We start from the raw sequence: 27,672 nt of genomic DNA, 5'->3' as shown, positions 1-27,672 counted from the left end.
AGGGCTTTGTTGTGGGTAATAAATTGGTAATGAGGGAATTTGTTAGTGTTTTTTATTTCTAATAAAGGATTTTTCGGGTGTGTGTTTTTTAACTGTAATTTACAGATTAATCATGGAAGGTGTCTCATAGACGCCTGACATGATTAATCTAGGACTTATTGGCAGCTATGGGCTACCAATAACTCCTTATTACCCCGATTTGCCAACGCACCAGGGCAAATCGGGAAGAGCCGGGTACAGTCCCAGAACTGTCGCATATAATGTATGCGGCAATTCTGGGCGGCTGCTGACTGATATTGTTAGGCTGGGGGGCTCCCCATAACGTGGAGCTCCCCATCCTGAGAATACCAGCCTTTAGCCGTATGGCTTTATCTGGCTGGTATTAAAATTGGGGGTTACCTCACGCCGGATTTTTTAATTATTTATTTATTTATTTTACTGCACAGTATAGACACGCCCACCGGCTGCTGTGATTGGGTGCAGTGACACAGCTGTCACTCAGCGTGTGGGCGTGTCTCACTGCAACCAATCATATTTGCCGGTGGGCGGGGAAAAGCAGGGAATACGAGATTGTTTAATGAGCGGCCGGCTTTTTCAAAAAGGAAAAGCCGCTGGAGCAGAGTGAAAGCTGTGCAGCGCCGGTGAACGGGGATCGGTGAGTATGAGAGAGGAGGGGACACTTCAGTCACTCGGGGGATTAGCGGTCACCGGTAAATCCTTCAGGTCATTCGACCCGTCTCTGGGTTCCAAAGGTAGAAATGTTAAATGACCCCTCTCTGGGACTTCTAGTGCTAACAGGCACAACATTATGCAGTTAAAAAATCTTCTTGATGTAGAAGACCTGAGGGTGGCATATATTGATATGCAGAAAGCAGATTTGTAGACCTATGTCCATCAAAGGAAGGTGACTTTCAGTCCTTCTCGTTAATACACGTGTTAAACAGATCTGCATTGTACGCTGATATGGACCAAAGCTTCATCCTAAGAAACAATTAATAAAAATAGACTTAAGAATCCTGATGCTGCAGCAAAGCAATAAAAATGTCTAAAGTAACTGGAGAAATTTGTCTTTGTGTATCCAGTATTGAAAGCTAAAGTGTCACAGATGTGGAGGAGCGCCTTATGGGTAACCATTAGTTCCTTAATGATTTAGTGTCCATGTTCTGGGTCTTCACTCTAATTTTTAAAGGTTTCAATTCTTCAAGCGTTTCAGACATTGAAAGTTGTAAAATCAATAGTCTTACTTTACATAAAAGTTATTTCTTCCAACATAATGCACTCATAAACGCTAATATGAGTTTAGGTAAATCACAGCCAGCTGCACATTGTCTGGATTCATGGTGCTAATGAGTAATGCATGCCCTTGGGATTTGCATTTTAATGGCCTTCATTTATGACTCTGCTCCCTTGTTGTTCTATCTCTAGTTACTATGCAGCAAGTTGCCAGGACGGTGGCGAAGGTGGAGCTCTCAGACCATGTTTGTGATGTAGTCTTTGCTCTCTTCGACTGTGACGGTGAGTATGCATGATAATCATTTATATTTATTCATGGCTTTTCAACCACAAGGTTCTTTACAATTGCACCCTTGGGAAATTTAAACAGTCATTCCACATGGTAGTAATTTTTTACCTCCAAGACCTGCTTTATTAGAGTTCTGTGCTCTCTTTGATCCTTCATCATTTGACAGAGACAGACCTTTATTGGGTATATTGTTTATTTTGGGGCTATAAATTTCAGCGTTGTGTTGACTCGTATAGTAGTACATACATAGACTGCACACATACACACTACATACCATAATATGGACCTGTATGAATTCCATACTTTTCTAGATACATTCTTGCTGACCCATACACTAGTAACTGGTTGTGTGTCAATTCTTCAACAACTGCCCTTCTTGACTGCAAGTTCAGTTCTCGAGCAAAGTATAAAGTAAAATGGACTGAAGATGAGCAACTGTTATATATCCTGGGGATGGTCCATACCTTTCCACTTTGTCAGTTTTTGAGGAGCAGGGAGGCCCTAAATCTGAGGGTTCTTTTTGCTTTACACACCCCAATCCCTCCCCATTGGGCTCAAGTCTTTATTCCCCTGGCCAGATTTTTTGGATTAATGATGAAGTCTTATTATGTTTTTTACTTTAATTACTTGAAATAATAAAAAGAATAATAGTTCAGAAGCACTGATCCAACAAATTTGTCTTCTCAGCTACATGTTCTTAGTTCGGTATATCCTCACTCCAATTGTTTTGTAGTGTGCCACGTACAATGCAATATTTTGTACTCGACCATACTTACTACAAAAGTATTCTACATTAGAAGTTTTTCTTCTTTAACGTTTTATTGTTTTTTAATAAAGATACCAAAAAGAAAATCAGAAAGGTAACAGGGCAGAGGCCAATGTGTTGACAGAAGGCCAATTGAGACAAAACTTCTTACAGTTGTTTAACTTGCAGAATAACAATATGCAGCCACAATGTTTTGGTAACTGTTGACTTAGCAAAGCAGACTGTAAATCGAATCAAACCTGAAAAAGAAAGGCTTGTGAAATGAAGGGAAAAAGAAATTAATAAGGGATGAGTGGATAGAAGAGAAGGTAAGGAAGCGACAGAACAAAAACGGGAGGGTACGAGAAAAGATAGGGCAATCAAGAGGTGGACTGAAGACGAAAGAATTTTAAGGAAAGTTGCGGTGCAAGGGGCTTGTTATGGGAATATATTCTCTCATGATTCAAGATAGACCTATAAAGAGGGGAAGATGGCAAGGAATCCCGCTGGAACCATTTGTTGGTGATCTTAATCCTCTCCTCTTGTGTATAGGATTTTAACACTTCCATACGTTCGATTGTGATGAGGATTTTTATATATGTATATATATATACATATATGAGAAACGGGTTTATGCCGCGCTAAAGAAACACTTTATCCAAGGAATTTACTTAAGATCTCTTTTTTATTTCAGTTCCAACGCGTTTCAGAGACATATACCGTCTCCTTCTTCAGGGAAAGAAGGAGACGGTATATGTCTCTGAAACGCGTTGGAACTGAAATAAAAAAGAGATCTTAAGTAAATTCCTTGGATAAAGTGTTTCTTTAGCGCGGCATAAACCCGTTTCTCATATATGTATATATATACATATATAAAAATCCTCATCACGATCATCACGGGGCCGCTGCTTGGAACCACGCTAACACTCACATGCTTTGCAAGGGGTTGTGACTGGCACAACCGCATCAGGTGAGTGTTTTACTCGTGTTTTTTCTAAACGGTTCTTGCCGGGTAAGACCCTATTTGCGCCTTTTGTTTCCCTATCTCTAGCATACGTTCGATTGTAGCAATTTCCATAAACCATCTAATGACAAGGAACTATTGTTTTGGCGGCTTAGAGCAAATGTCTCAAAAGAGATTTTTTTTTTAAAGCTATGCCCTGACATAGGAAACATGAACAACAAAGACGCTTCCAGTTGTTTAGGAATTGCTATTTCGGTGACTTCCAAAATCACATTGACTCCCTCCCAAAATGCCTCTAGAGCTAGAAAAGAGCGCCAGATGTGTGTCAGTGTAACTTCAGACACCCCATAATGCCAGCATAAGTTTGAGATCCCTGGGAACCACTTGTGTAAAACTGAGGGAACAAGATACCGTCTGGAAACCATTTTATAATGTTTCCTGAACTTTAGTTGCAATTAGAGATTTATGGGAGAAGTAAAAGCTATTGATGGGCGAGCGTGTTCAGCATTGCTCGATACTTAATCGACCATCGTGGTACTCGGGTACTTGCGGTGATTGGCCGAGTATCGCGGTTGCTCGGATGTGTCGTTCATGAAACAGCGAACACAAAGCTCACTTCACTGAATGAGTCGGCACCCCACTGAGAGCTTCTTGCAGTCTCTAAATGGCTTTCACTGGAGATAAAAACAACGTTTTTGAATGTAGTGGGTCCCCAAAAAAAAGCCTCCCTCAAAAATGCCTTTTATGGCCGTCTGAATGTGGGTGGAGAGGCGACCTGGCCAAATCATTGACTACTGCTCGACCATCATTAGTGAAAGCATCTATTCCACTGCTCTTTTGAGTAATCCAAAGGGAAAAACTCCGGAGATGGAGAAAAAGTGCTCCCGTGCCTTCAAATTAAAACATTAATTGTTTTATATCATTAAAGATCAATATAGTAGCATGACATGATCAGATTTAAAAAAAAAAAAATAAAAAATTAACCAACGCATTTCAGTGAAGCCTTATGGTTGTTTGTGAATTTTTCACAATTGACATTGTGGATTATAAGCTGAAAAGTCTTTATGGTGAAACCACACCTTCAGACAGGTGAAACAATTGATCATTAAGTGAGTATGAAATCTCATGCTTTATGTACTTCACAAAGGGGCACTGGTTTTTTTTGAGAAATTTTGTTGCAGTTCAGTTTTCCTGGACTTGCAGAAATGGGTGGAGACCATTTCAGGGGCTTAGAGCAGTTTGTATAAAACATAGATAGTGTGTTCAGTATTGATGGGTGAGTAGTACAGTGCTCGGTACTCGAAATGATGAGTGAACACGAGTCGAGCAGGTCAGACGCTCAACTCAAGTAGCGATTATAATGGAAGTCTGTGACTGGCCAGATCAGCTGTCCTCCCACATGCAGCCAGCCATAAAAAGAGCATTTCCGGGGGGGAGGGTTTGGACATCCTATATCTAAAAATGTTGTTTTTACCCCCAGTGAGAGCCATTCAGAGATGGCAAGTTGCTCACTGGGGTGCCTGCTCGCGTCATTCAGTGAAGCGAGCCTGTGCTTTTTGTTCACTGTTTCATGAACTACAGATCCAATCACCCGTGATACACTGCTGCACACCAACAGTACCTGAGCACCCTGATGCTCGATCAAGTACCAAGCACGCTCACTTAGATTTAACAACCAAAGAAGGATTATCGTTTTAAGGATGTTAATTCTACCAAACCAGTACAATTTTCCACGGTTCTCGGGAGTTGATATCCCCCTCTAGTCTGAACAAAAATGATTGAAAGTTCAGAGAAAATAACCTGGTCCGAGGAAATAAGAATGCTCATATAACTAATGGTATCGTCAGCGGCCCATCAGAAGGGGAAATTGTGTTGCAGGGTTTCAACTACCTGTAGTAGTAATGAGATATGAAGGGCTTCGGATTTGTCAGTGTTTATTTTAAAATTGGACCATTTACCAAATCATGACAATTTTTCCATTAGCGTGCAAAGGGATATATGTGGGTTATATGTGGGTTAAGACGTTGTCCACAAATGTGGGTCAAGACGTTGTCCACAAATGGTGAACATTTATATTCCTGGTACCCATTAGGTTCTCCATCACGAACACATACAAAATTGGAGATAACGGACAACCTTGACGGGTGCCGTTATTAATTAGGAAAGGGTTAGAGTTCCCATAATTTTAAGCCTTACCGAAAGCATAATGATGAGCGAGCGTGCTTGGCATTGCTTGGTATTCGATTTGGCATCTAGGTGCTTGGGTACTCTCAGTACTCAAGCAGAGTAGTCTTCAGTCATCATTTAGAGTACTAAGCATTGTACTGCTTGCCCACCATTAGTAAAGAGCACACATTTTAGATTTCAATGTTGGGCCTAAACCTATCTGGTCCAAGTTCTGGGAGAGGCAGTGCCATGACACCATATCAAAGGCCTTTTCATCATTTAGGGACTGACCTATAAGTGAAATTTAAGAAAAGCCTTTTTTAGCCATTGTAAAAGCACTCTATTACTGGATCTGCTTCTACATTTTATAACTCATCTGTCTATAAAGTAACTGTTATGTACTTATCCTCCATTGGATCATTTTATTCTTCAGTGAACTGAGTTTTCAGCCCACGTGCTGTGCATGTAAGTGGTCCCTGCTTGCTGTGCATACCCCATAGAAAGCTTTACGGTTTATTGCTATGTATCTAATTACTGCAGTGCCCTCAGAGCACATTCCATAAAGCCGTTATGTAAAGATTGCCTCAATGTGACGACGTATTATTGCCGCATTAAATGACCAGATCATATGTTTGCTTCTATTAATTAATCACATACCAGTTATTAAATTCCCTGTGACACATGGAGACTAGATATTAGGAAGTCCTGCAGTATAATACCCATAACTCCTGTACGTGTCTATTAAATCCCAATTTTGTTTTTTTCTTTTTATATCAACTTTGACTTCAGTAAAGGGATGAAGTCATAAAGAAAGTCATAAAATCAGATGATCTGGAACATAATATGGCCACTAACTGCTATATCACATGTAACTATAAACGTGTATCTAGCTTATTACATAGTGCCATATGAACAGCTTCTCTATAGAGCAATTAGAAGTAATATACCCCAATATATATATATAGATGTCAAGCACGTGTCCATATTAAGTTAGTCATAGTCAGTCATGCACCAATGTCTCATTAGACTCCGAATGTATGAAGGTATTCTCATATCGGAGGTAATCATCTGGCAATACTCACAGCTAGAATCGGTGAAGACCAATGTGCACATCCCAGTCCACAAGGCACTGGTCCATGGCCAATGGACGGGTGAGGGAAAACTCTTAAATGACGGTATCCCCCGCTGTGTTTTTTTTTTTTTTTAATAACCTTCTAATGGACTGGTACATGTGAATCAATTTGCACCAACTCTACCCTCAATGTATGCCTGTGTAGCCAAATATAACATGTCGTGACAGTTGCCTGTTTCCCCCTTTTTATTCACGTATAATCCCATCTATACAGAATGCTTAGAAAATGTTATGCCCGATGCAATGCTAGTTTGTACAGGTTTCTTTTTGCTCCCTAAAAATGTTTGCGGCCACGTAGTTTAAATACTTTGAGCCTGAAAGTGAAGCTTAGGTTACCACATATTCACAGTACATTAGAAATGGTGAGCCATATCATTCTGTCAGAGAGAACTTTAATGATCTGTTATAAAGAATTGTCTGCATGGCTACTGACAGGACATGATTAACTGACAGGTTAATGAGGATAATTATATTTCACCCATAGTTATATTTACTGAATCCATTTATTTCCCGTTTTATCTGTAGTTCACTTCATCTTTAGTAGAAGAATAAAATCATGCATTTAATGCCAACTTAAAAATAAGCGTTAGTAATGAGCGAACTTAGTGCCCATTGTTCATCTATGTTATAAATGGTGAAACAAATATCACTTTTATTATGTGCTTATAAGAGTTGTATAATTTAGAAAATTAATTTTAAGTTAACTTTAATGGGAATCTGACAGCTGATACCGCGGTCTGATGCACAAGCAGCATTTATCACTTTAAAGGAAACCTGTAACTTGGGGTGCCCATTAAAGAGCCTTATCTTTTAGCCAGAAATTTAGAGAGCAGGTCTAGATCAGGCCTGGACAAAGTGCTGCCCGCGGGCCACATTTGGCCCTCTGGCTGTTACAGTCTGGTCTGCCGACTGAGACAGCCAAAGGGCTGAAAATAATGGACCGCAGGCCGCACAGTGCCCTCCGCTACCCAACCACCGCTGTTGGCTTCCTCCCGATATCACCACTATTTGTATCCACAGGATGCAGACAGTGGTGAACACATTTGTGGAGGAGGATGGCGCTGGCTTCTTCTTCCACCAATCAATGTGAGGTACAGCAGACACGATGACGTTGCATAATTGTGTGTTCTGTGCAGAGGGTCAGTGCCCCAAAGCAGAGCGCCAGGTGAACAGCAGAGAGGTGAATATGTTGTGGGTTTTTTTCATGTGTATGGACGTTTGCATTATGTAGGAGGCTGTGTGGTGGCTTTGAAATATATATAAGAGGCTTTGTGAGAGCTTATTTTGTATATGTGAGGTTGTGTTTCTCATAATGTATGTAGGAGGCTATTTGGGGGCTCATACTATATTTAGAAGCTATTTGAGTTCCTAATGAATTTAGGAGGCTATCTGGGGTGCACAATGTATATAGGAGATTATTTGTGACTCTTAATATATTTAAGAGGCTATGTGGGGCTTATAATGTATTTAGGAGGTTTTGTGAGGGCTCATACTATATATAAGAATATAGGAGACTATGTGGGGGTCATAATGTATATAGGGGCTATGTGGGGCTCATAATGTATATAGGAAGCTATGTGGTGCTTATGTTGTATTTATAAAGGAGGCTGTGGAGGCTCATACTGTATCTATATACAATGAAATTGGTTAGAGGATTTCACCAGCACAAAACTCCAGGCATTTTGTTCTTTAAAATAAAACTTCCTTTATTTTCTTATCATTAAAAAGTCCATGCTATGGTGGTCAAGCCCATGTCAGAGAGGACGCGTTTCGAACATCCAGTTCTTATTCAGTCTCTAAACCATCTAGTCACAGAACTGTTTAAAAAGGGCTGAACCCAAACATGTGATCAAATGCAAGGAGAGAGCAAGACAATTACAAAAAACATTAACCCCTTGAGTTATATCACTCCATATAATGCTTATAACACTTATATATATACAAAGTATTTTTTTAGCCAGATTAATATGCAAACATCAATTCATTTCTTTTATTTAAACCTTTCGGAAATCTTGTGCCCATTAAAAACATCCATTTTATTTCTCTCTGAAAGAGGATATCTTTCAAATTTCCACCCCTTCTAGGTAGTTGAATTTTTTCAATGGCATTGACTTTCATGCCTGTTAAATTACCTGCATGTGCGTCGCGAAAATGTTGAGACGCTCCTGATAATTTTCTGGTGGTGGCATTATTAACATCATAAATGTGTTCAGATATCCTCTTTCTGAGAGAACGACAAGTGCTGCCTATATATTGTAACTGGCAAATAGTACACGATATTAAATAAACCACATGGTCTGAACTGCAGTTTATGAGTGACATTATTTTATACGTTTTTTTATCTGTAAATGAAGAAAATTCCTTCACATTTGACATATAACCGCATAGTCCACACGATCTGTGGCCACATTTGAAAGAGCCTGTGCTAGGTAACCAATTGCCAGTGTTTTTTTCTTTTTTGGTGGAACCGCACCTATTCATATGATCACTAGGTGATAACATGGATCCCAATGTAATGTTCCTTTTTGAAACAAATTTAACTCCATTTTTTAAGATTTGATATAATGTGTCATCTGTAGATAAAATGGGTAAATATTTTTTGATAATTTTGATTACATCATAATAATTTTTACTGTATGTTGTTGAAAAAACAACTGACAATTCTTTCTGGGGATTATCTCTGGTTTTATTCATGTCCAAATATTGTGACCTACTCACTTTGATTGCCTTGGTTTTGGCTTTCTGGAGATTTATCATTTTATACCCTCTTGCCAAAAACCTTTTTTCAATAGTGCTGCATTCTACCTCAAAACCATTTTGGGTGTTGCAACATCTCCTAGCACGGACATATTCACCTGTAGGGATGTTATTTATAACATGCTTTGGATGGCAACTTCCCGCATGTAATAGTGAGTTGCCTGATATGGGTTTTCTATAAAGACTACAATTAATTTCTCCATTGTCACCCTTCCCATGGAATTGTATATCCAAAAAATTAATTTTTGATACATCTTGAAAAAAAGTGAAAAAAAGATTATGGGCATTATTATTAATGTATGATATGAAATCCTCAATTTTTTTGTTTGGATTTTGCCATACAATAAGTACATCATCTATAAATCTCAGATATAATGCTATATCCGAGAAAAAAGGATTGCACTGATTAAAAATATATTGTTTTTCCCACCAAAACATAAATATGCCTGCTAGAGAGGGGGAAAACCGTGCGCCCATTGAACATCCCTGTAACTGAATATATCCTTTATTTAAAAAGGTAAAATAGTTGTTTTTGAGTAAAAACTCAGTTATGTCAATCAAATAGTCCTGTAATTCAAGTGAGTAGTCAGAATATTTTTTGAGCAAATCTTTCAACGCTAAAATGGCAAGAGAATGTGGAATGGATGTATACAATGATTGCACATCACAAGTTAACCAACTAAAATTATCTTGCCATTTCATCTGAGAAATAATATTCAACACATGTTTGCTATCCAGGACATAGCCAGGAGACATTTTAGGAAGAAATTGGAGGTGGTTATCCAACCACTCTGCTAGATGTTCAGTATAAGAATCTATACCTGAGACAATCGGTCTCATTTTTGGGGGAAATTGGTTTTTATGTGACTTGGGTAAGGCATGCAATAGTGGTGTTAAACAATAAGAGGGATTAAGATAATCTCTCAATTTTTCATCAATTAAACCCAAATGTAAGCCTTCTTCTAGAATTTTTTCCAAGGATTTTTTTATTTATATCTGCAGAGGGGTCATGATCGACTCTCCTGTAGGTATCACAATCCTGTAACATAGTCAATACCTCCCTTTCATAAAGTCCAGTATCCAAAACTACGACTGCCCCCCCCTTGTCAGAATTTTTTATTATGATGTTAGAGTTTTTTTGCAAGGAAATAATCGCATCCTTCTCAGTCTTAGACAAATTTTGAACCATAGGTTCTTGTAAATGAGAAAGAGCAGTTAATTCCTTTTCAACTATGTTCTGGAAATCAGTCATCTGATCACACCTCGAAGGTATGGGATAAAAACTGGGATTAGGAACATTAAAGTGGGAAACCGCACAATGTGGATTGGGTCCGGCACCACTATCACTTGACAAATCATGCAAATCTTGTAAAGCCATTTGTTCTTTAAATGACATAGGAGAGAAAAAAATGTCAGCTGATGCATTTGAAACATTAGGAACATTAACCTCATTTTCATCGTGAAAGAAGTGTTTTTTTACTGTTAATTTTCGGATAAACTTATTAACATCTAGTATTGTTTTAAAGAGATCAAACCTCTTGTTGGGAACAAAATTTAAACCCCTTTTCAAAACACTAATTTCACTGCTGTTTAAAATGCATGCCGACATATTTATAACAGAAAAATTATTATTATCAATATTCATTTCCTTTTCCCCCTCGTGAAATGATTGTGTTGGTACACATGACTTTCTATGTTTGCGGCCGCTCCTCCTTGTTTTTTTCGATTTTTTTGAAAAAACGGCTGGTTTTTCAAGTTTTTTGACACACTTGAAGAAGTGGATGGGGTGTCAAAATTATTATCGGACGTGTCAGTATTATAGTCTGTAGAGTCCACATCAGTCGTTTCAAAGTCCGTAGAAGAAAAATTGACACGAGTAGAATTATTGCGTCTTTTATGATTTTTCAATATGGATCTGGGACCAGCTTGGAAAAATCTCCTGGAATTATGCCAATTGTAGATTTTATTATCCTCATAGTCCCTTAAATCACGAACAAACTTTTTTTCTTTGACTGCAGTGATTGTATCCTCAAGGGCAATGATTTTAGTGTTGATCTGGTCTTCTAGAAGAAGGCTTACATTTGGGTTTAATTGATGAAAAATTGAGAGATTATCTTAATCCATCTTATTGTTTAATACCATTATTGCATGCCTTACCCAAGTCACATAAAAACCAATTTCCCCCAAAAATGAGACCGATTGTCTCAGGTATAGATTCTTATACTGAACATCTAGCAGAGTGGTTGGATAACCACCTCCAATTTCTTCCTAAAATGTCTCCTGGCTATGTCCTGGATAGCAAACATGTGTTGAATATTATTTCTCAGATGAAATGGCAAGATAATTTTAGTTGGTTAACTTGTGATGTGCAATCATTGTATACATCCATTCCACATTCTCTTGCCATTTTAGCGTTGAAAGATTTGCTCAAAAAATATTCTGACTACTCACTTGAATTACAGGACTATTTGATTGACATAACTGAGTTTTTACTCAAAAACAACTATTTTACCTTTTTAAATAAAGGATATATTCAGTTACAGGGATGTTCAATGGGCGCACGGTTTTCCCCCTCTCTAGCAGGCATATTTATGCTTTGGTGGGAAGAACAATATATTTTTAATCAGTGCAATCCTTTTTTCTCGGATATAGCATTATATCTGAGATTTATAGATGATGTACTTATTGTATGGCAAAATCCAAACAAAAAAATTGAGGATTTCATATCATACATTAATAATAATGCCCATAATCTTTTTTTCACTTTTTTTCATGATGTATCAAAAATTAATTTTTTGGATATACAATTCCATGGGAAGGGTGACAATGGAGAAATTAATTGTAGTCTTTATAGAAAACCCATATCAGGCAACTCACTATTACATGCGGGGAGTTGCCATCCAAAGCATGTTATAAATAACATCCCTACAGGTGAATATGTCCGTGCTAGGAGATGTTGCAACACCCAAAATGGTTTTGAGGTGGAATGCAGCACTATTGAAAAAAGGTTTTTGGCAAGAGGGTATAAAATGATAAATCTCCAGAAAGCCAAAACCAAGGCAATCAAAGTGAGTAGGTCACAATATTTGGACATGAATAAAACCAGAGATAATCCCCAGAAAGAATTGTCAGTTGTTTTTTCAACAACATACAGTAAAAATTATTATGATGTAATCAAAATTATCAAAAAATATTTACCCATTTTATCTACAGATGACACATTACACAAAATCTTAAAAAATGGAGTTAAATTTGTTTCAAAAAGGAACATTACATTGGGATCCATGTTATCACCTAGTGATCATATGAATAGGTGCGGTTCCACTAAAAAAGAAAAAAACACTGGCAATTGGTTACCCAGCACAGGCTCTTTCAAATGTGGCCACAGATCGTGTGGACTATGCGGTTATATGTCAAATGTGAAGGAATTTTCTTCATTTACAGATAAAAAAACGTATAAAATAATGTCACTCATAAACTGCAGTTCAGACCATGTGGTTTATTTAATATCGTGTACTATTTGCCAGTTACAATATATAGGCAGCACTTGTCGTTCTCTCAGAAAGAGGATATCTGAACACATTTATGATGTTAATAATGCCACCACCAGAAAATTATCAGGAGCGTCTCAACATTTTCGCGACGCACATGCAGGTAATTTAACAGGCATGAAAGTCAATGCCATTGAAAAAATTCAACTACCTAGAAGGGGTGGAAATTTGAAAGATATCCTCTTTCAGAGAGAAATAAAATGGATGTTTTTAATGGGCACAAGATTTCCGAAAGGTTTAAATAAAAGAAATGAATTGATGTTTGCATATTAATCTGGTTAAAAAAATACTTTGTATATATATAAGTGTTATAAGCATTATATGGAGTGATATAACTCAAGGGGTTAATGTTTTTTGTAATTGTCTTGCTCTCTCCTTGCATTTGATCACATGTTTGGGTTCAGCCCTTTTTAAACAGTTCTGTGACTAGATGGTTTAGAGACTGAATAAGAACTGGATGTTCGAAACGCGTCCTCTCTGACATGGGCTTGACCACAATAGCATGGACTTTTTAATGATAAGAAAATAAAGGAAGTTTTATTTTAAAGAACAAAATGCCTGGAGTTTTGTGCTGGTGAAATCCTCTAACCAATTTCAATGCACATGGACTGGCTCTCCAAACCTCTTCTCCGTGCACAGCCCAGGATCACTGGCTTCCATCACACAGGTGAGCTGGGCAAAAAACCTCTTTCTACCTGTATCTGTATACAGTATGAGCCTCCACAGCCTCCTTTATAAATACAACATAAGCACCACATAGCTTCCTATATACATTATGAGCCTGAATGTCTGGTGCTATGTGGGGGCTCACACCTATATATAGAAGGGCTATATAGAGGCTCACATTGAATATTGAGGGGCCATGTGGGGGCTCATACTGTATATAATGGGCTATGTGGGTACTCATACTGTATATAGAGGCTATGTAGGGGTCTTACACTATATACAGGGGCTGTATGGGGGCATATAATGTATGTAGGAGGCTGTGTGGTGGTTCATATTGTATATGGAATGCAATGTATGGGGTCATACATTATACAGATAGGCTATGTGTGGGCAGCTCATACTGTATGTAGAGGACTGTGTCAGCGCTCATACTGTATATAGAAAGGCTAGGTGAGGGGCTCATACTGTGCATAGGGTCTATGGGGGCTCATACTGTATGTAGGAGGCTGTGAGGGGTTCATAATGTGTATATAGGGGGATATCAGCATACTTAATTCGGCTCAATATTATGTGATACAATTAATATGAAATACTAATTCTAATTCATATATTAATATTGATCAGAATTCATTTCAGCCTATTGGTTCGGCCCTCCACATCACGTGGGCCCTTGAGAAAATTAATTGACCACCCTAGTCTAGATGAACCACATGACTCTTCTACATTTGCCATTTCAGTGGCTGTTTCATTGGGTATAATGTAAAGGTTAATTATTCCACTCACAGAGATCCAGGTAAACTGTTTGCTTGGTACGAGATTCCTCTGCAGCTGATTTGGTGAAACCTATCATAGCATAAAGGCATTGGCCTTGGAGAAAATCCCCTTTTAAGAACCAACTAGAGTATACATAGTTACCTTTACACTGGGAGCTTCTGTTACAAGTCTCTATTAGGCTGCTTTCACACGTCCGTTGTTTTGAATCAGTCACAATCCATTTTGTGACTGTTGTGACAGATGCGTTGGAGATTGTGGTACAACTGATGGGACGGATCCGTAAAAAAAAAAACCAGTAACCGTTTGTACCAGAATCCAGCTGTGGCCGCCGGTAACCTGAGTGACGTCACCGCTGACAGCGCGACTCACTTCAGTTGCTCTGTGGAGCTCACAGCGAGCGGCAGTACTCTATGGCCGCTCCTGTCAGCTTCCGATGTAGCAAAGCTGAAAGCGTCGTGTGGATTACGCCAGACCTGGAGGGGTATTAGGGGACTAATAAAGTGGTGAAAGAGGGTGTTTTTTTTGTCTTTTATTTCAAATAAAGTATTTTTCCGTGTTTGTGTTTATTTACTTTCACTACAGATTAATCATGGGGGGTGTCTCATAGACGCCTGCCATGACTATTAACCTAAGACTTCATGGCAGCTATGGGCTGCCTTTAACTCCTTATTACCCCGATTGCCACCGCACCAGGGCAATTCGGGATGAGCCGGGTGGAGTGCCGGGACTGTCGCATTCAATGGATGCTGCAATTCCGGGCGACTGCTGACTGATATTTTTAGGCTTGGGGGCTCCCCAAACCATGGGGCTCCCCATCCTGAGAATACCAGCCCTCAGCTGTGTGGCTTTACCTTGGCTGGTATCAAAATTGAGGGGGGACTGCACGCCTTTTTTTAAAATTTGTATTTATTGTACTGCACAATATAGACTCTCCCACCGGTGGCTGTGATTGGTTGCAGTGAGACAGCGGTCACTCAGCGTGGGGGCCCGTCTGACTGCAACCAATCATAGGCGCCGGTGGACGGGGGAAGCAAGGAATACGAGATGGAATAATGAGTGACTGGCATTTTCTAAAGCAGGAGAAGCTGCCAGAGTAGTGTGACAGCTGTGCAGCGCCGTGCTGGTGATCGGGGAGTATGAGTGAGGGAGTAAGAGAGAGAGACTGACCGACAGACAAAGAGAGAGACACAGACATTGACAGAGAGATATATATTCTAACCTGAAAGGAATTTACACATCTGAGCATGCTCTGTTGCTAAAAGACGGAACCGTTGCCGAAAGACGGATTGGATGGATTCAGGCGTCCATAGGCTTCCATTAGAACCAACGACAGATGCCAATGGAATCCTGCGCACTGCGTTTTTTCCACGCTATAAAATAAGTTACTTTCTGCGTTGCAGTCGCATAGCGGATGCAACACAGGGCCATCAGTCGCAATCTGTCCTTAATACAAGTCTATGGAGAAACAACGGAATCCAGCAAAATATTTTGCAGGATACCGTATTTCCTCAAGGCGACGGATTGTGACTGATGCAAAACAACAGAAGTGTGAAAGCAGCCAGCCTTAGTTCCCACAATCTTAGCTTTTGTTGGCCTCTCATTTTGCTTTCTCCCTATTTTGGAACCTGGTAGATACTCAACCCACAAAGAAAATGTGGCGGCCCTGGACCCAGATGCTTGTGTCATATGGCACTTTGAAGGTTTAGGCGGGCACAACACAGTTTCAACTTTTGGAGAGCATCAAAAACATTAAGTGCAAAGACCAGATAACTGCATAGTTAAACACAATTACAGTTCAATAACAGATGATTGGAAACTAAGAAAGGATTTTTTTTTCTATTTTTTATGTTTTTTGTACTGATCATTTCCATGTAAATACAAGTTCCATGGACAATGCTACCAGATGTACACTGCTGGCCAAAAGTATTGGCACCTCTGCAATTCTGTCAGATAATACTCAGTTTCTTCTTGAAAATGATTGCAATCACAAATTCTTTGGTATTATCTTCATTTAATTTGTCTTCAATGAAAAAAAAAATTGTCATAAAGCCAAATTGGATATAATTCCACACCAAACATAAAAAAGGGGGTGGACAAAAGTATTGGCACTGTTTGAAAACTCATGTGATGCTTCTCTAATTTGTGTAATTAACAGCACCTGTAACTTACCTGTGGCACCTAACAGGTGTTGTCAATAGCTAAATCACACTTGCAGCCAGTTGACATGAATTAAAGTTGACTCAACCTCTGTCCTGTGTCCTTGTGTGTACCACATTGAGCATGGAGAAAAGAAAGAAGACCAAAGAACTGTCTGAGAACTTGAGAATCCAAATTGTGAGGAAGCATGAGCAATCTCAAGGCTACAAGTCCATCTCCAAAGACCTGGAAGTTCCTGTGTCTATGGTGCGCAGTGTCATCAAGAAGTTTAAAGCCAGTGACACTGTGGCTAACCTCCCTAGATGTGGAAGGAAAAGAAAAATTGACGAGGGATTTCAACACAAGATTGTGCGGATGGTGGATAAAGAACCTCGACTAACAGCAAAACAAGTTCAAGCTTCCCTGCAGTCCGAGGGTACAACAGTGTCAACCCGTACTATCAGTCAGCGTCTGAATGAAAAGGGACTGTATGGTAGGATACCCAGGAAGACCCCACTTCTTACCCCGAGACATAAAAAAGCCAGGCTGGAGTTTGCCAAACTTACCTGAGAAAGCCTAAAACGTTTTGGAAGGATGTTCTCTGGTCAGATGAGACAAAAGTAGAACTTTTTGGGAAAAGCCATCAACATAGAGTTTACAGGAAAAAAAAGGCATTCAAAGAAAAGAACACTGTCCCTACAGTCAAACATGGCGGAGGTTCCCTGATGTTTTGGGGTTGCTTTGCTGCCTCTGGCACTGGACTGCTTGACCGTGTGCATGGCATTATGAAGTCTGAAGACTACCAACAAATTTTGCAACATAATGTAGGGCCCAATGTGAGAAAGCTGGGTCTCCCTCAGAGGTCATGGGTCTTCCAGCAGGACACTGACCCAAAACACACTTCAAAAAGCACTAGAAAATGGTTTGAGAGAAAGCACTGGAGACTACTAAAGTGGCCCGCAATGAGTCCAGACCTAAATCCCATAGAACACCTGTGGAGAGATCTCAAAATGGCAGTTTGGAGAAGGCACCCTTCAAATCTCAGGGACCTGGAGCAGTTTGCCAAAGAAGAATGGTCTAAAATTCCAAGAGAGCATTGTAAGAAACTCAACCGGAAGTGGTTGTTTGCAGTTATTTTGGCTAAAGGTTGTGCAACCAAGTATTAGGCTAACGGTGCCAATACTTTTGTCTGGCCCATTTTTGGAGTTTTGTGTGAAATGATCAATGATTTGATTTTTGTTTCATTCTCTTTTGTGTTTTTTTCATTGCAAGCAAAATAAATGAAGATAATAATACCAAATAAATTGTGATTGCAATCATTTTCAAGAAAAAACTGAGTCTTATCTGACAGAATTGCAGGGGTGCCAATACTTTTGGCCAGCACTGTATATCTTGTGAGATGTATCCATGCCTTAAACAGACATTTGAGAGTGACTATATCCTTGTTGGATGGGCAGAATTAATCACCCCATCTCCTCCATTGTTAGCTGATGCAATTATTGCAATGCACTCGGATATCATCCGAGTGCAGTCCGATGTTTCACATGCACACATAGACTTGTATGGGTGCGGGTTATACGGCTCTCACAGACAATCGTAGCATGATGCAACTTTTCTCTCTTCCAGAATATGAATGAGAAAAAAGCTGACCATCTGCTCTCCCTCATTGAATAACATTGGTCCGATTGATTCATACGCTCGTCTGAGCTTACCCTGATAATAATAATCGGGCCCTTAATATGGGGGATTTTAACTATCCAGACATTAAGTGGGACATAGAATCTTCGGGTTGTGCTAAAAGCTACAAGTTTTTATGCACAATTCAAACCCTTATCTCTCAGTTAGTAGATAAACCAACAAGGGGAGTGTTACGGGGGGCTGTCTGATAATAAAACCTAAAGGAATATCAGTCAATCAGGGTCCACCGTGCAAAGACTCTGCTGCAGACTATGGCAGAGGATAAGGGGTATATATAAGTGTGCCACTGTAAATAATAATAGCACAAGTGCAGAGTGCAATACCTCTGTTAAACCCACAGAGGAGTATAATTAGAAAAATAAAGCAATTCCTCCCTTACTTGGAGGGTGTGTAGAATGATCTCTGTTTGTGATCACAGAGACAAAGGCAGTGAATGTGAAATGGCACCTACCTAGGTCCGTTCCTCTAGTGGTGCCAGGAGACGGACAGCAGCATAAGCCGCACAAAGCTCCTACCTGCGTTCGCTCCACTAGTGTGCGAGGACACGAACCACTAGATATGGCACCTGCCTAGGTCCGCTCTTCTAGTGGTGCAAAAGAGACGGACAGCAGCATAAGCCGCACAAAGCTCCTACCTGCGTTCGCTCCACTAGTGTGCGAGGACACGAACCACTAGATATGGCACCTGCCTAGGTCCGCTCTTCTAGTGGTGCAAAAGAGACGGACAGCAGCATAAGCCGCACAAAGCTCCTACCTCTGTTCGCTCCCCTAGTGTGCGAGGATACGAACAACTGCCAGACGCAGTAAAAGGAACGTTACCCTAGCGGCAACGTCCACCTACGAGTAGGATCACAAGGCCCAGCCGGACCATGTGCCTCAGGCACCTGCCTATGTCCGCTCCCCTAAGAGGTAAGGATACGGACTGTAGCCGAAGCTGTAAGGTATAAGAACGCTACCCTGCCGATAGCGCTCACCTAACATAGAGAGAGAGATGCCTAGAGGAACGTGCACAGAGCGTCTACTCTCATGCATGAACCAAGAGGACTGAGCGCCGGGCGGCGTGCGTCAGGATCTTATATAGACTCTGCCCAAGATGGAGGACACCAAAGCCAATCCGCTGCCAGAATGACAGCAATGACGTCACGCTGGCCTATCACCGAGCAAAGCGTCACAAGCACATGACCAGCGACCAATCAGCATAGAAGGTGTCAGAGACATGTGACCACGTGTCACAAGCACATGACCAGCAGCCAATCAGCTTAGAAGGTGTCAGAGACATGTGACCTCGTGTCAGCGATGATGTCACCCGCACATGTGCAATGGCTCCAAGATATGACTTAGTCTCCAGCGCTTGCACATGTGCAGTAGCAAGAAATCCGAACATAGTCTCCAGAGCCACAGCAACCGTAACAGGGAGATTATTTGTTGCCTTGGGTCCTGACAAATAGTCCAGATACAATATCAGATCTACAGATCCGGGAGCAGTTGGGCAGCAGTGACTATAATATGGGAATATCAAAGTAATATTCAGCAAAACTTTACAAGGGGGAGATATAAAAAACTGGAACTTTAGTAAAGCTAAATGCTCTTGATTAACCCCTTCCCGCTATGGCCATTTTTCATTTTGCGTTTTCATTTTTTCCTCCACTTCTTCCAGAACGTTTTTATTTTTCCATCAATATAGCCATATGAAGGCTTGTTTTTTGTGGGACAAGTTGTACTTTTAAATGACACCGTTCTTTCTGCCACACAGTGGAAAGCTGGAAAAAAATTCTAAGTGATGTGAAGACACGACTGAATATTAAGCTCAATTTATAACCATAAGTAATACGCACCATCTAGTGGTGGCGACATGCAGCTTACATATCTTGTTTTTTATATTTCTATCCAGATGATTTGGCGCTTTGTTTTCCTGGTACAACTATGTATTAAAAAAATAATTGTCAAATTTTGGGTTTGGGTGCAGAAATGACATGCTGAGAGCGGTAAAGATTTATGTTAAAACAAGAGTCTTCCAGGCCTGTGGATCATACAGAACTAATTTAATTTTATTGCTAGAAGTCTGCAAATGTAAAAATGTGTTCTTTAATCTGGTCTTTGTAACCCTACGGGGAGACAGGCAATTGTGTAAAAATAATCAACCTGGAGAAACCACATTCTTGAAAATAAAAGTAGCCGTAGTTCTTGAACGTCTCTGATGGCCAAGTAGATCTGCAGCGAGTCGTATATAGATACGTTGAGGAGTTAATGAGTTTGAGGAGAGGACATTATGTTCCTGTGTTCTTTTTTGCTACCTCCAGTCGATTGCCAAGTTCTGCAGTATGGATTTAGCTGCCTGTTCTGAATTACGTTATCTCTCTTTCTCTGGGAAGGTGAATCTTTTCTACAAAGTAATATTCTGATCCTTCTTCAGTAAATGAAGTTCACTGTGCAGGGAACAGGCTCCTGCTGCTTTGTGTATTCCAGTTCTTCTTTTTCCATTTGTGATTGTTATTTTATTTGCTTCTTTTTTATTTAAAGACAAAATCATGACAAAACCGTCATATTGGAAAATCATACATTTGGTTTAGGAATAATGACCTTTGATAACATATCTTAATATAGTCCATATACTCAAAAACTGAGGAAAGTAACTTAAACGTAAACTAGGGTCTATATTGCAATGATTCGTTTTGTCCAAATTTTTATATGATAGGGAAAAGGTACAGAAGAATAGTAATTTCGAAACAGAGGAAGATGTGGAAACGTAGTAGAAGAAATCATGTGGGTTAGGGAGAGAAAAAAGGAAGAGGAGAGGGAGCCAGATCTTACCAGACACCCGCACTGTCCAGGTTCAGAAGACCCCATGCTAGGAGATAGATACAAAAGTCCATCAGAATCTCCAGGTTTTTGAATTCCATTAGAAAGACTATCATAAAGAGACCCAGTCAATTCAACCATATACTTTATTTCTCTGACTTTGGAAATCCAGAGGTACAGACTGTCAGGATTGGGAGACTTCAAACTCAATGGAATACACTAGAAATCTTAGGAAACTGTTTTTAGGAGGAGATTGTAGCCACCAGAGTTGAAGGAGAAATAGCTCAGGGCCTAGTTCATATGTAGTGCTTGTTACCAACCTGACAATGTCCTTCACTTTGGTCCAAAATGGTCTAATGACTGGACCTTATCAAAAGATGAACAGAAAATTCCCTCTCCTGTTCCTCACCTCCATCACTCAAGATATACAGCGGGGAAGCATCTTGTTTAATTTAACCGGGACCATATATCACGTTGAGAGAAGTTTTTACTTTGCATCCTGTAGTCAAGAACGTATAGAGGACTTGTGGTCTAAGGACAAAACAATGTCCCTCTGTTCCTGCGAAAGGGTAATACCCAAATCCTCTTCTTATTCTAACAAGAACTAGTAGGCTGATCCGTTGGATTTGCTAGAGTTGAATGTTATTTTATGTGTTAATTTAGAATTTATTTTCTCATGTAACCTGCACATAACTTTTACAGAGTTTATTAGTGTCTGTCACCTTTATTTTTCCTGTATTATTTGCTAGTTCTGAAGTAAAACTCTGCAAAGAATGTCCCAATGTGTATAAATACGAGAGGCTCCTGATGTTTCTTTGTGGGTAAAGCCAAAGACTTAAGATAGGATGTTGAAACGTTACATTTATTCCACATATTCTCCACTGATGTCAACACATTTCTTACATTAGTATTCCAAGTTCTGAAAGCCTAGCATAAAGAAGGATTTCACTTGGGCCTCAAACCAGGCATCCGTAGCAGCCATGGCATCAGAAATGGTGTGAAATGTGTTACCCTTGAGGTAATTCTTCAGGTTTGGAAACAGATAATAGTTGGTGGGAGCTAGATCTGGTGAATAAGGTGGGTGGCCAACCAACTGGAAGCCCAACTCTGCCAGTTTTGCCATGGTCGCTTGTGCAGTGTGAGCGGAGGTGTTATCTTGCAGGAACAAGATTCCTTTGGACAGCTTGCCGCGCCTTTTGGCCATCAGAGCTGCCTTCAGTTGGTCCAAAAGTTCAGTGTAATACCTTGCATTGATGGTGGAACCCTTTTGAAGGTAGTCCACTAGCTTATCCGAAAACAAAGACACCATCACTTTAGTGGCTGATTTTTGCACCCTGAACTTCTTTGGACAAGGAGAACCACTGTGCCGCTACTCTTTTGACTGCTCCTTGTTTTCAGGGTCATACAAATAAATCCAGATCTCATCCATAGTGATCAGTTGATCCAGGAAGTTCTTATAAGTCCATAAATGCTGACAATGGCCTCGGGACGTTTTCACTCGCATGCTTCTCTGATCTGTTGTCAAATATTTGGGAAACCACTTTGCAGATAGATTCCTCATGTCCAAATGTTCATGGATAATGACACAAACGCGTTCATGGGAAATCCCCATGATTATGTCTGCTATCGCTTTAGCTGAAACTCGTTGATTCTCCAGTATGAGGTTGCACATAGCATCGACGATCTCCGGACAACAACCACTCTCTGTCTTCCAGGACGTTCCTCATCATTGGTGCTGAAGTGGCCCATTTTAAATTTGACAACCCAGTTCTTAACTGTGGAATATGAAGGGCATTGATCCCCAATGTCTGCGACTTATCACCATGAACATCCTTTGCGGTCTTACCTTGCAGAAACAAGAATTTTATCCCTCCTCTGCTCTCAGTTGATGTGAATATCGCATTAGACTCCGCCATTTTGTTTTCCCGTGTGTGTAGAACACTGTTGCCATAAGCAACAAACACAAATTTTGAAAACATATATTAGACACATAAGGCTATCATGTGATGCCACATTCATTACCATAGAAACAAAAAAAATCACAAAGCCAAAGACTTGTCAGCAGCCCCTCATACATGTCAACTTTACCTTTTAAAGTGGATCTGTCATTGGGTCACAATTGGCCAGTTTTTGCTCCCCTAAGTAGGGTTGTTTGGTTTTTTTTTATTTTATTATCATCTTCATTGCTTGTTTTTTTTCATTTGCCGTATGGTTCTAGAGATGTGATTCCTTTTATTTAGTGCTTTTTTTTTTTTTTTTTTTGTAGTTTAGCAAGGGAGCATTGGTTATGGGGTAGTAATGCAGAGCAGATTAAAGACACACCCTCGGGGAATCCTGTCAGCAATGACTCTTTGGTAAAGATAATAACAATTACCACTAAATAAAAATGCCCATATCTCTGAAAAATAGTGGAGGATTTAAAAAAATAAATATAATAATAATCTAATATATAAAGGTGAGTGTATGTATGTATGTGGGTGTGTGTATGTATGTCTGCTAAAGGAATGTGCACCATCTCATTTATATTCACAAAATTTTGTACAGACGCCCCATGTGACTCAGGGAACGTCATAGACTGTTTTGACAGGAAAATTTAACCCCGCGCTTTACAGTTACTCTCCAAAAAACCTGCCTCCATTAATGTGAATGGAGCTGGGAGCTACAAGTTATTAATAGCAGCTGGGATTGGTTGCTATAGGAACAAAGGAAATTGTTAGTATAAGAAGCTTATGTGTGAGGTAATATGATGTCAGTGGGGAGACAGACTGGCACAGACAGACAAGGAAAGAGACAGGGAAAAAAAAGCCAGACAGAAAGAGACAGATAGATACACGGGGAAAGAGACAGAGACTGAGAGACAGAGGCAGACAGGGGAAGAGACAAACAGACAGAGATAGACAGGGAAAAAATACAGACAGAGGCAGACAGGGGAAAGAGACAAAGACAAACAGACAGACCGGGGGAAAGAGACAGACCGGGGGAAGACCGGGGGAGCGAGGCAGACGGGGGCAGCGAGGCAGGCGGGGGAAGCGAGACAGACACAGAGATAGAGAGAGATAGACACAGACACACATGGACAGACAAACTCACAGAGACACACACAGAGACACACACACACACAGAGACAGACACACACACAGACAGACACACAGACACAGACAGACACACACACACAGAGACAGACACACACACACAGAGACAGACACACACACACAGAGACACACACACAGAGACAGACACACACACACAGAGACAGACACACACACACAGAGACAGACACACACACACAGAGACAGACACACACACACAGAGACAGACACACACACACAGAGACAGACACACACACACAGAGACAGACACACACACACAGACAGACACACACACACAGACAGACACACACACACAGAGACAGAGACACACACACAGAGACAGAGACACACACACAGAGACAGAGACACACACACAGAGACAGAGACACACACACAGAGACAGACACACACACACAGAGACAGACACACACACAGAGACAGACACACACACACAGAGACAGACACACACACACAGAGACAGACACACACACACACAGAGACAGACACACACACACACAGAGACAAACACACACACACAGAGACACACACACACACAGAGACACACACACACAGAGACACACAGAGACACACACAGACACACACACAGAGACAGACAGACACCGAGACCCAGACAGACAGACACCGAGACCCAGACAGACAGACACCGAGACCCAGACAGACAGACACCGAGGCCCAGACAGACAGACACCGAGGCCCAGACAGACAGACACCGAGGCCCAGACAGACAGACACCGAGACAGAGACTGGGAGAGAGACAGAGACCGTTACTAGCCCGGGCAACGCCCGAGTACTACAGCTAGTAATAATAATAAAAAACAAGTCAGAATACTCAGGAGAGCAAAATAAATACAATAAACCCAAAATCTAGCTACTTTTGAACTAGTGACATGTCGTCTTTAAAGGGAAAACACTTTTATAAATATTGTATTAGTAAATTTTGAGTTGATAGAGGAAGATACCTTAACTTATTACTAAGGTTGGACGATGTACCGGAACCGTGTCAGAGGGTTAACATGGCACTGCACATGATTTTTTTTAATGACGATATCAATATAGAAAATCCTAGTTTTATATCTCTTCTGGGAATACCAATTCCTTTCCCTTGAATTCTCTTGATAGAGGGAGCTCGTCTCTTGCTTGGAACCTCATTTATAAATTATAGTGAAAAGCAGCTACAAAAAGCAACTTTTAGTTCAGAAGACCTGGGACATCTTTAAAAAACAATGACAGCCCATTGATTTCAATGGAAACATGTAATGTTTCATTTGTCCTGGGGCAGAAACTGAAGGAAACTAGTTAAGCCTTACAGAAATTACGATTGAGGGGCATCTCAAGTTGATCAGGCACCTAGTGATTCACTTTCAGACTTAAAAGGGTTCTGCCACTTTGTGGTAAAATGTCCGAAGTGTTTTTGATAGGAAACACCAGGGACACCTGTTGCATATGGATAGCTTAAACAATGGATCCAACGCTTTCTCTGTCCATGGGTATCAACATTGTTAGCAGTCAAAATATTTCCCCATTTGACTACATACCGTGGTCAGATGTGTACACAGCTGCGGCCATTGCTTACACTTGTGATTCATGCAAATCAAAAAAGGTCAGTGGAGCCTCTATTAGCAGTGACACAGAAAATAGCCAGATATCCCTCCGGGAAGGACCTAGCCGAGGAGTGGCTCTTTTTAGGAGACCACCATAACCACCATATGCCAGGGGGCAATGCATCTAGGATTTCACTGTGTTGAGCACCTTCGCTGGCTGCCGGCAGTGTTTTCTCTGGCTGGTCTCCCTGAGATCAGTGATTGTTTTGACTTGTGATTCATGGGCAGCAGGGGGCCTTGACATGAAGAGCTGGCATAAGTAATGGCGTGCTTATGCTTTTATAACATTTGCAGATTTTATTTGAAAGTGGCCAACCCCTTTTAATATTGATTAAAATTGGCACTCAATTGCCTATAGACTTCAGAAGAAAAATAATGTTATTGATAAAGACATGAAGGGGATATCAGCAAATCACTGTTATTAAGTGTATCAAAATAAATACAGAAATTCAAAGATGGCCTACTGATAAATCTCCCTAAAATATTCTGCCCATCACTGGAAGATTTCACCTTGTGATACGTGAGTCCCAGAACTTTCAAAGCCTGTGGGAAGCCAAACTAAATTGACTGATCCATCATAAATCATAAAATTGTTATTGTCCAAGAAGGAAGCCGCTGCTAAAGTCAAAACATAGGAAAGTCAGTATAGCTCATATTGTTCAAGGTTGAGAATTGCCAAATGGAACCTGTAAGGTCTCTTATGCCCTCTAACCCAGCAGCATTGATACCGGTTTCCCTAAATTCCCTCCATAACCAGCCCTGTCCAATGCTAGTTACTAATATGAATGGGTTTTTTTGTTTGTTTGTTTGGTTTTTTGTTTTGTTGTTTTTTTTTTTTTTAAAAAAAAACATGCTTAGAAACCTTGCTATCCCTATGCTAATTAGGCCTGTGACTAGTTGCAGGGACATTAGTTCCCCAGACCAGTTGTCAGTTTTTACATGTTATCACGCCCCTGTGAGTGTGGATGCTTCCCAGCTACACTAGGCGCATTGCCCATGACCGGAAGTTCAGAAGCCGTGTATATGAGCTGCCTTCTGAACTCCTGGTAATGCGCAATGCACTTAATGATGTCTGCAAATGTACACCATTTCTGACATGCAGTGATGCGGCTGTAGTGAGCTGTGCACATGCAAGAGCTTTCCATGAGCTGACGGTGATGCTATCTAGGGGCATGATAGGATGGAAAAAGAGCCGACAAATCAAAGAAACTAATGCCCCTGCAACTAGTCACAGGCCTAATTAACATAGGGACCGCGGGGTTTATAAGTTGTTTTTTGAAACATTCATATTAGTGAATAGTGTTATACAGGGCTGGTTGGGAAGGGAATTTGGGCATACAGGTATAAAGGCTGCTGGGTTGGAGGGCATAGAGGACCTGACGTTCAAAAACGTCTTTTGAAATCCCTATCCTGGTCTGATTAGAACAAGGTCATTCTTTTCACGTTTGATGACATTATAAGTGTTGCTATGGGGGGATTAGTATGGTGGGTACCTACATGGTCCCTGCCGTGGAGTATTTGGATAGTAAAGGTCTTACATAGAACTAAAAACCTATATAGCAATGAAAAACAACATAAAAACAACCTCTACTCAAAATATAATTTATGCAAAGTGTGCACAGTACCAACATTCCAACCTGTACTATTGAGAAAATGAGATTTTTGGCACAAAATTGCAATTTTTCGAGCTACCCCGCCACTTCACGGCAGATCTCCTGGGGCAGTCCTACACTAAAATATTTTTATTTAAAGTGTGCCATGCGGCCTCACAAATGCAAAAATAGGACTGCACAGCCCATACCTGGTGCTTTTCAGACCCGTCTCCATGACTGATTCATGGTTGTGGGCGGGACAGGCCCAAGCACATGCTGCTTGGAATATATAGCCTGTGGACAGGGCTAGATGCCAATGTGTGAACAGCCACCAATCGCCAAAAATCAGCTTACATAGAACTACTTTATAGATGGCATCACGAATCAATGCTGTACTAATTCATGGAAACCTGAATCAAATATAGTGATGTTCCCGTATAAATACATCTTCATGTTCGGA

General features: G+C 40.5%; 1 protein-coding gene across 1 annotated transcript in view; it reads left to right on the top strand.

Annotated features, from left to right (window-relative positions):
• MICU1 (mitochondrial calcium uptake 1) overlaps nt 1-27,672 on the top strand; it is a 399,405-nt gene that overhangs the window by 368,043 nt on the left and 3,690 nt on the right. The window contains exon 11 of the mRNA XM_075348939.1: nt 1,426-1,515. Coding sequence (XP_075205054.1) covers nt 1,426-1,515 — 90 coding nt within the window. The remainder of the gene's footprint in view (nt 1-1,425; nt 1,516-27,672) is intronic.

Source organism: Anomaloglossus baeobatrachus, chromosome 5 (genome assembly GCF_048569485.1).
Source record: "Anomaloglossus baeobatrachus isolate aAnoBae1 chromosome 5, aAnoBae1.hap1, whole genome shotgun sequence".
Taxonomy (NCBI): domain Eukaryota; kingdom Metazoa; phylum Chordata; class Amphibia; order Anura; family Aromobatidae; genus Anomaloglossus; species Anomaloglossus baeobatrachus.
Note: the sequence above shows the minus strand (reverse complement) of the source record. Positions and strands in the feature narration are given on the sequence as shown.